This window comes from Thamnophis sirtalis, unplaced genomic scaffold, assembly GCF_051295495.1.
Source record: "Thamnophis sirtalis isolate CommonGarterSnake01/CBP01778 unplaced genomic scaffold, rThaSir2_p1.2 scaffold_3, whole genome shotgun sequence".
In the NCBI taxonomy this organism is placed as follows: Eukaryota; Metazoa; Chordata; class Lepidosauria; order Squamata; family Natricidae; genus Thamnophis; species Thamnophis sirtalis.
The window spans coordinates 18,150,190-18,160,320 of NW_028261383.1; the positions used below are offsets into that span (position 1 = coordinate 18,150,190).

The 10,131-nt window shown below is 46.6% G+C and overlaps 1 protein-coding gene across 1 annotated transcript; it reads left to right on the plus strand.

The window, feature by feature from the left end:
• Positions 1-3,054: 3,054 nt before the first annotated feature.
• On the plus strand, positions 3,055-9,453 carry LOC106548997 (H-2 class II histocompatibility antigen, E-S beta chain). Its single transcript, XM_087711571.1, has 5 exons — positions 3,055-3,216; positions 4,847-5,119; positions 7,476-7,757; positions 7,905-8,018; positions 9,017-9,453. Exons 1-5 carry the CDS (start codon positions 3,132-3,134, stop codon positions 9,028-9,030), a joined length of 768 nt encoding a protein of 255 aa, XP_087567697.1. The 5' UTR covers positions 3,055-3,131; the 3' UTR covers positions 9,031-9,453.
• The last annotated feature ends 678 nt before the right edge of the window (positions 9,454-10,131 follow it).

Genomic DNA, 10,131 nt, shown 5'->3' on the forward strand with positions numbered 1-10,131 from the left:
CCACTTTGCCCGAAATCCACCTGGATTAAGACTGGTTAAGACTGAAGGCCACCAGATCCAGAAAGATCCTAGATGCTCTGCATGCTGATATCCCCCATTCCTGAGAGGAGATCTCAGGGACCTAGGGCTCTCTGCCCAGCAGAGTCTCAACTCTTTCCCCCTTCCATGGATCCCCCTGGATTCTCTATCTCTTCTCCCTGCTTGAAACCCACAGCAGCTTCATTTTCATTTCTGTTCTCCTCCCAGTCAGTTTCTTTCGCTTTTATTTGAATAAAAAAATAGACTTTGGATTGGCGGAAACCCTGGAATGAGCTGACTGAATGTTGTCCGAAGAGTCTCAGCTCCAGATTCTGTCCAGCTCAAATAAATTGCCCCCATCCCTGAATTCCGGATGCTCGGCAAAAGGTGGGATGTTTGCCCCTGTACAAAGGGAAATGATATTTTACGGGGGTTCAGAGGGAGAGGGAGGAGCCACTTGAACCAGGTTGTTGTCTTGAACCACAAAGAATCTTGTTGTCCCAGATGGCGGTGGAAGTCAGGAGTCAGCTGATGAAGATGGGATCTGTAGTTCTGGGTCAGGCATTCTCAAAAGAGAATGTATTCCAACAGAAGAGAATATATACATCTTAGATTGAACTGTGGGGTCCTTGGTGCACTCTTGAGTTTGGTTGTTCGCTTGGAGACCTTTCATTACCCAGCTAGGTAACATCCTCAGTGCAAAGGAGAAAGAGGTTTGCCGCCTGAATTATATGCCATATCAGAGTTGGTGTGCTTCCCTCCTGGATGGTTCCTTGATTGGAATATTGTTTTCTGTCTGCTTGTTTGTCTGGTGCTGATCCCTGCTTATCTTTTGGCTGTTACAGGAGAGGTATGCATTTTGTTCCCTCCCTAGGTTTTTGATTGTGTAAATGAGATTTATCTTTCTGCATCTATTGAAAACCAGAGTTTTACCTTTTAGGATTACTGAATAGAAACTTGAAATAAAAATTGGAACTTTATTACTGTGCATGCAGAGTGCAGCCAGAATTCTTCATATGCAAAACTGGAAAGCTACCTCCATCCCCATGATGGAAGAAGGATGGAAGGAAGAATTGATGGAGTTGGCTGAAGATAAACCGTTTTGACCAGAGAAAAGAATAGATCCAGCTGTGTTTCTACCTGGAAACCACTTCTTGACTTTCTGCTTGAGGCAAAAGAAAGGGACACCTTGCCTGTAGGATTTGCTGATCATGATTGGTTGTTATAGAAATGTACCAAATTTACTACAAATGTTCAGTAGAAGGGAAAATTGAGGCTGAAATTTCACTTTGTATTCTGCTTTGTTGAAAATAGTTTTTTTCCCTTTCCCTTTCCCCTTCCCCTACTACCTTTATTTTCTATTTTATACCATGATAATCTTAATAAAAATAATAAAAAGGAGCCTTTTGTTTTAGGGGGAGCTTCCTGTTCCACCGCCGAAATATGCAAATTCTTTGGGGGAAAGCTCATCACGATTCCCCAATATATCTGCACTTTTATATTTCAAAATTTCTTCCAAAATGTTATTTGATATATATTTCTGCTGAAAAGGAAAAATTTATGGCAGATGTGGAAGTTCTCCAGGGAAAGGAGCAGAAAGCGGAGGAGAAATGGCCAAACTTGATTCCGGGATCTTCATCCGGGGCTGCTTTGCAAAGAAAAGGGGGATCCCAGCCCACAGAAAGAAAGAGGGAGATTCCTTCGCATTTGGGGCTGAAGGGCGGGAAATTTGAAGGGGCCGATCCGTCCGGACATTCTCAGCAAGAGAGACGCGGGTTTCAAGGAAGGAAAAGCTGTTTTTCCACTTCGAAGCGAAGCTGCGCCTTTCCCGAGAGAGCCGAGTGGCGGATTCCCCCGGGAAGGCGGGCTGGGGGGAGGATCCGACTGGACTAGGAGGGATCCCTGAAGATCTCCTCCGCCTTTTCATGGTTTCTGAGGGCTTTCCGTGGCTTCCCTCCGGATTGGAGGTGTCTGTAACCCCCAGTCTGTAACTTCCCTGGCTGCGGGGCCATCCATAGCAGTTACATCTTCATCTGTGAAATCAACGTGTGTGTGTATGGTGTGTAGGAGGAGGGCCAGATGTTTCCAGCCCCAGAGGAGGAATCGGGGGGGGTCTGAATTGGGGGGGGGGAGAAGCTTTTCTCTCGGGCTTTTGAGTTGGGCAGGGCCAGAACGAGCAGAAGGACCAATGGGAATTCTCCCTTATTGAGCGTCACCGATATCCGGGCAGAGTCCTTTGGGATTTCACCTGGAGGAGGAGATTGTTCGGCGTAGAGGGACAAGCGATGAAAGTGGGAAGGGGGATCGGTTCAATCTTGAGGGGAGGGGCTGCATCTCAAGGGGGTGGCGTCATGGCAGGCTCAGAAGGGACCCTCCACTTTCTTTGCTCTCTTCACGATTCTCAGCCAGGGATTCCCGCTTCCCCCCTCTTATCCCCCCCCCCCCAATTCTGATGAAGGACAGCCACTCTTGAATAAAACACCGACCTCCTATTTGCGGTGGGTCAGAAAACCCCACAGCACTGGGGATGCAACCGGCCCTCTGGCCGCCCCTTTGCCAGGAAGAGCGCCAAAGGCCGAAGGTTCCTGGAGGGAGGACAGTGAGCCCACATGGTTGCGGGAGGGGGACTCCCAAAGACGAAATGTAGGCGCCTGTGTGTGTGAAGGCGCCGAAGGACTCCCCAGCCAGCCTGCTAAGAGACCCCCAAGTCCTCACTGGCTGTGGGGCTGCACCTTCCCTTCTTTCACACACCGCAGCCCTGCTCTACGCCAGATCGGTTGTGGGAGGGCAAGAGGAAGTCTATGCTCCCCTCCAGGGCTGACATGAACATTACTTGAGACTCAAATAACCCTCCTCCCACTTTCTCCGCTTCTCTCTCTGCGCCGAACTATCTCCTCCATCGGGTGAAGTCAAGGGAGGCTCTGCCCGGAGACCGATGACGCTGCAGAAGGGAGGATTCCCATTGGTCCTTCTGCTCTTTCTGAACCTTCCCTCTTCCGAAGTCCGAGGAAAACTCCTCCTCCCCCCAATCCAGACCCTCCGATTCCGCCTCTGGGGCTGGAGGCATCGGCGTCTTTCTCCTCTGTCTTTGGGGCGCTTGTGGGGCAGCATCCATGGCTTTTGCTGGGCTCCCCCTGATGCTGCTGGTGGGGGCGCTGGCCCGGATCCCCGGAAGCGAAGGGGGGAAGGAGACCCCCGGTGAGGAGGGGGCTCGTCGCGGAGAGGGGCGGGGCGGGGCCGTCAATGCTCCAAAGGGAAGAGGGGGAAGAAAGGGGCTGAGAGACCCCAGTAATGGGGAAAGGGGTCGAGGGCAAGAGAGGGGGGAGCCGTGAGAAACTTCGATTTCCGCGTGGTCTCCGCTCGCCCCACTTCGCCCAGAAGGACGAAGAGGGATGGCCGTCTCCCTTCCTTCTGACTGTGGTGGGGAGCCAGTCGTGGGAAGGCGGCCTAACTGAGATGAGAAGCAGTCGTCACCCCTGGGTCCCCTTGGAGGTGATCTTGGGGGCTCTTTTGGGAAGGGGAGAGGAGAGAGCCCCGATTCTACCCCAGATCCTAGAAGGACTGAAGATTAGGGGGAGAAGAAAAGTTGAGGGTAACCAGAGAAGATTAGGGTTGAGGGGAGGAAAGGGCTGGGAGACCCCAGGTGGGTCAGTATGCCCCCCTTGTTCCCCCTCCCCTATCCCCTCCCCCAAGGGAGAAAGGGAGGGAGGGAGGCATAAGGTATTTGGTTTTATCTATGTATATTACATTTGTATGGTGCCCATCTTGTCTGAAATGGTCTGAAGGGGGTTGGACTAGAAGACCTCCAAGGTCCCTTCCATTAATTTGTTCTCTGATGTCTCCCCTACAAGGGGACTCTGCAAGGAGACTTGCAGGTTATCATTGAAAAGAAAACATATTAAAATCTTTTAGTACATATAATATATTTTAAAATAAACTTAACTTAACTAACTTAACTTAACTTTAGTAGATAGATTAAAAATATAAAACTGTGCAAAAAGAAAAAAAAAATTCCGTCCAGTCCAGAGTATTTCTGGTGGTCTTTTCACCCCCTCCTCCCATATTTCCTGCCGCTATGGGGGGGGGGGGCAGCATCCAAAGTTCACAGCTGAGAGAAGGTTTGCTGGACCAATTGAACTTCTGCCTGCCTTTGCCCACTCTGAGAGGAAGGAGCGGGGCACAGCAGGATAGCCCGCCCCTCTTTTCATCCCTCCCTCCAGGCCTTTAACAATTTCCTGCTGGAGCAGGGTTGGATAGATGACCTCCAGGTCCCTTCCAGCCCTGGGTTATCCTCTGAAGCTGCACCTAGTGCCAGGTTTGTAGTCCTTCCTTCCTCTCCTTTTTCCCTCCCTCCCTCCCTCCCTTTCTTTTTATTTATTTCTCTTTCTTTCTCCCTTCTTTCTCTCTCTCTCTCTCTCTCTCTCTCTCTCTCTCTCTCTCTCTCTCTCTCTCTCTCTCTTTTCTTCTTTCTTTCTCAGCAGCCTCATGTTCCCGTTTTTGGGCTAGTAGGCCTCAGGGAAGCCTGCTGGTATCAAAAACGGACCCCCCCCCATTTTTGGCTGTGCGATGTGCAATTTTTGGAACTTTTTTAAAAAAACATTTTTTAGTATTTTTTACTACCACGAACCAGTAGCATTTTTTACTACCGGTTTGGGCGAACTGGCTCAAACTGGTAGCATTTCAACCCTGCTCCAGGGGGCATCTTCCATCCGTCTCTCAGAACAGCTCTCCCACCCTTTGCGCCTGAGTCCCTGCTTCTCCTCTACTAGCGGTTGGGAACGATGGGCCCTGGAGTCCCTCCTGATGGCTTTCCTCCTCCACCTCGCAGCCCATTTCCTGCACCAGATGAAGACCGAGTGCCGCTTCTTCAATGGGACGCAGCGGGTGCGGTTCGTGGACAGGCAGATGTACAACCGGCAGGAGTTTGTCCGCTTCGACAGCGACCGTGGGGAGTTTGAGGCCGTCACTCCGTTGGGGCAGCCGGATGCGGACAAGTGGAACAGCGACCAGGTCTTTCTGCAGTACACAAGGAGCCAAGTGGATGCCTTGTGCCGCTACAACTATGAGCTTCTCCAAAGGAATTCTGTGATTGGCTGGAGAGGTGAGTTTGGGAGGGAGGGCTTCCTGTGGAGGGGGATGCTGGCCCCCACCTTTCATTTACTTTATTAAGTTTCTCCCGGATAAAGATTGACTCGTTATATATAGTCTATCCTCTCAGATCTACAAAATTTATTCATTTGTATTTATTGATATTTATTGATGATTCTAAACCTCCCACCTCCCTCAAAGAGGGGCTCTGGATGTTTCACAATATAACACAACCCATAAATTAAAAAATGTATAAAAATGAAAAGTAAGGTTAAAAATTAAATTACAGTGTAAACATTTGAAAATTGTACCGTAATGACAATTAAACATCAAAAGGGAGGAAAATATTCCTTTCCCCCCCCCCCAAAAAAAAATCCAAATTCTCTTCCTGTCCAAAATCTGGGATCCTTTTGATCTCCTCCCATAAATCCATCAAAATAGGATTTGTCATTGATTTTTTAAAATTCATTTTTATTCAACATTGAAATCATAATTACACTTTTACAGCTTTCCGTTATCGGTAAAAAAATATTTCTAATTTCAAATTTTCCATTCTAAGGCCTATTGTTTTATACATATACCTCCTTATTTCATAGTTACTCTTTTTTATAATATATACAACATTTATTTCTCTGTTACTTTCTAAAATATATACCATCTCCTTTTATTATACTTTCTATGTATTTATTATGCATTAATTTTACATCTCTCTTCAAGCCAATTATCCCACCTATTCCATGTCTTATAATACATTGTTTCCTCTCCATTTCTTAGTTCCATTAATTTATCCATTTCTGCGCATTCCAGCACCTTGTTTATGATCTCCCCTGCGTTTGAGGGGACATTTTTTTGTTTCCAGTATTGTGCGAATGAGATACCGGCTGCAATAATTATGTGGAGCATAATGTATTGAATTTCTTTACTTATATTTCCTTTTATTATTCCCAGAAGGAACAGCTCGGGCTTCATATCAATTTTTTGTTCCGTTACTTCCTGCAACCATTTTTGGATTTTTGTCCAGTACTCCCTATCTTTGGGACATATCCACCACATATGATAGAAGGTCCCGTGTTGATAATTAACATTTCCAACAATCAATCAATCTCTTCCAACACACACACAGATACACACACACAGACACAAATCCTGGTGGCACACAGATGAAATATCAAGCCACAAAAGCAGTCTATACAATTTAAGATTTAAAAAGCGATTATTACAGTTCAGTAATAAAAACCTAATTAAAACATGGAAGCTTTCAGGGTGCTGACCAGCCCCACGGATGCATCCTCCTCTGTGCCCCCCAAGCAAGGGTCCAGAGCCCCATTTTGGACTCCTTTCCCAAGGCCCAGGAGGGAGGCTTCCTTCATCTCCGGTGCCTTTGGGATTTTAGGATAAAAAATGAGCTTCGAAACATCTTGAAAAGGGGATCCATGAAGGCTCTTTCGCCTGCTGTGCCCTTTCTATCCAGCCTTTAGTTCTTCTTATTGTTTATTCAGAGTCATTTGTAACTTTCAATCCAACAAACAAATAAAGGAAAGCAGTTGGAATATATAATCAAAATTCAATGTTTGAATCAAGATGTAAAAAAACCCATCAAGCGGAATCCTGGTCTGGCGTTTCCTCTGCTTTGAGCAGAAGCCGATTCAAAACCTAAGAAATTTCATTCAGGGGGTTTGGGAGAAAAGCCCCCCTTGAAGTCCCATTTTTGGTCACAGACGCAGCTTCACCTGCAGCCGAAATGCTTCCGTCTTCCTTCCTGGGGAGGCTCCTGATTTGAGGGGAAAGACTTCAAAAATACCCAAAGTCATTACTAGTGAATTTTGAGTCATAAGAAACAGACTTTGGCCCTGAAGACAGGAATTGTTTAACTCTCCTTTCTGATTTCTTGCAAATTGCCTAGATTTGCATCTAATTTTATCTCTTTGTCTAATATTAAATTTATTCATTTCTGTCAACTGACAGGGTTTCAGAGGCTAAGCAGAGTTCAAATCTAGGATTTCAGCTGCATGTTTTGCAATTTTGCCTTTCCAGGAGAATTTTCCTCCTTTGATAGGAAGTGGGAAAAGGGAAGAATATCCTGAGTCTGAGCTTCCCATTGGGAGCCCAGGAGCTTCTCCAGAAATCATGCATGACCACAGAGTGAAATCAGAGGTTTCTCCCATCAGAGGGAAAAAACCAGCCCCATCCTAAGAGAGAAAGTATTGGCGGAGGGGCTGCAATTCACAGCTAGAAGTGCTCAACTTTGGGTTACTTGTGCAACTTTGGCAAATAAATTCAATAAATGAATGCACTAACTAACCAACTTGGTCTTCTGTTCTGGGCCCTCCTGTGTTTCTCATGTGCCTCCTTCTCCTCCTTCCCTCCAGCCAAGCCCACCATCACCATCTCCCCCACCAAGATGGAACCCGACTCCCCCAACACCATCCTCCTCTGCACCGCTACGGGCTTTTACCCCATGGAGATCGAGATCCAGTGGCTGAAGAACGGCCAGCCGGAGAAGGAGGGTGTGGCGTATGGGGAGGAGCTCCAGAACGGAGACTGGACCTACCAGCTCATGGTGATGCTGGAGACCCAGCCCCAGCGGGGGGACGTCTACACTTGCAAGGTGGATCACGCCAGCCTGGAGGCCCCCGTCACTGTCCAATGGGGTAAGGCCCTCCCCTCCTGCTCTGGGGACCCCATCCTACCCTGAAAAGAGGGAGAGACCCTCCCTGTCTTGGGAGCCAGAATCGACCCTCCTGGGGGAAGATGGGCCTGATCCTCCTGCTCAGGTGAGGCTCCTTCTCCTTCCCCAGAGCCCCGTACCTCCAGCTCTGCCAAGAGCAAACTCTGGACGGGGATAATGGGAGCTGTGATAGGAGTGTCCTTCTTTGCGATGGGGCTCTACTCTTACCTGAAGGCCAAGAAAGGTGAGTCGGGGTGGGGGGTGGAGGAGAAGTTGTGGGGAGGTGACCATCTAGGGAAGGAATCTTGTGAAGCTTAGCAGATGGCCAAGAGGAATGTCCCCTTGAGAAATGTTTTTGAAAACTTCTGTTATTAAGGGAAGATCATGCAACCTATTATGGGCTATCAAAGTGGAGGGGGACCCCCTGCGTCTTCCAGCCCACGAAGGATCCTAATTGGATCTTTTTCTCCTTCTAGCAATTTCCATCCAACCTCCTGCAGCTGAGTTTCTCCTCTTCCTCCCTCACCTGAACCCCTCCTAAAAAAGTTATAGGTATTTTTTTTAATTCCTTAATTGTTCCTTTAAAAAAAAATGCCTGAACCAAACTTTCTTGCTGTGAACACAGCAAATTTTTGAAATTTTTTCAGCTTTTGCTTGCAGAGGGCAGAAATTTTACATTGCAATGAAAAACCAAAAAAAAAAGAAAAAAGAAAAAAAACTACACATGCAAACACTAAAATCTTGCCCAGAATTTTTCCAAGTTTTGGGAAATTGCAAAAAGGAAGGGAAGGTGGGGGCTATTCCTGTCTCGGTTTGTGGGCTGTGGTTCCCCCTTTTTCCTTGTGACATTTCATAAAATTTCTGGCCAAGTGACCCCCAGGCTCCCCCCCTTTGTGCCCCCCCATCCTAGCCCCATCTTCTTTGTTCATCTGGAACATCTGTAGGTAGAGCTCCCCTTTCTTGATTAATCTTCTAATTAAGACAATTGTGGAGATTTCCATAAGCCCTAGAAGATGAATTGCTGGTCCTTCCCAGTTTTTTCCGGGGGGGGGGATTCTCCCTCTGTCTGTCCCTGCCCATCAACCACCCCACTGCAGTGTGGGCCTTCCTGGGGGGACCTGAAAGAGATGAAGAGAGGGAGTCCATCCGGTGTTTTTCCTGCAGACCCTCCAAAAATACCTCATTTAAACTGAACGTTTCCCTTTATATTCTAATTTTCTTCCCCGTCTCTTTCCTCCTCAGCCCTCATGACTTAATGCTGCTCTCAGATGCAAAAGGATGTTTTTTCTTCAGTAGCTGATGAATTTCTGGCTTTTTTGCAACATCTGAAAATGGAGGTTGTAGGTGGCAGGTTGGAAGGATGAGAACTGGACCTTCTCCTGCTGAGACCCTTCCCCAGCTTCCTTTCAGGGTCTCATTTTCATTTGTGGGGGAGAGGGAAGGTGTGGGGACAATCTAGACCAGGGATGTCAAACTCAAGGCCCGGTGCTTAAATCTGGTTACATTCTAGCTTAAATCTGGGTGCTTAAATCCGGTTACATTCTAGGGTGCTTAAATCTGGTTACATTCTAGCAGTAATTGCTTTCTTTCAAGTGTTTACTCTTGAGCTTGCCTGGGGTGTGAGCTGTGGAAATGAGCTTTTGTGTTTTAGTTTTAAAAGGATTTAAACTGTTGTGATTTAATTATTTGTATTGTGTTTGAATTTTTTCCTGCCTCATGGCTTTTTATACAGTTTCAACAAGCAGAACAAAGCACAGTAAGCAACAGTATTGTTTTTGGTTTACTCCCTCCTTTTTCCTTTGTGAATCCAGAAGGCTATCCAGACCAAGGTTGAATCTAACATAACTCCCTGATACGTCCTGTCTCTGCTCGGTGAGATCATAGGCTAAAAGATAAACAGCTACGGAGATTATGGCAGTTTAATGCACATGTCTGTATGTAACCTTTCCTCTCTTCCAACATCTGGTTCTGCTAATTAGGTGAGCTTGTAGGTATTCAAGGTAGCCAGCTACTGAGATCACGGTAGCTTACTACGCATGTCTTTACGTAGCCTTACCTCAATTCCTTCACACACCCAGTTCACTGTCAATATCCACAATTATCTTGTCTCTTTGTTCATTTTTCCCTTGGATTTTTAGAACTCTAACTTCCACTTTTCCCATTTGCTGGATATCTTCCATTTTTCCATCAGGCTTTACCACATTACAATTTATATTTTCAATATTTTCCAATCTCTTCTCAACTCTCTCTGTTGTTTCTAATAATTTTTGAATTTCAAACATAATCTGTTGTAATGTTATGGTTTCTTTTTGGTGCCATGCCATCCTTCCAGTTAGTAAACATTGCCACTCTGGTTT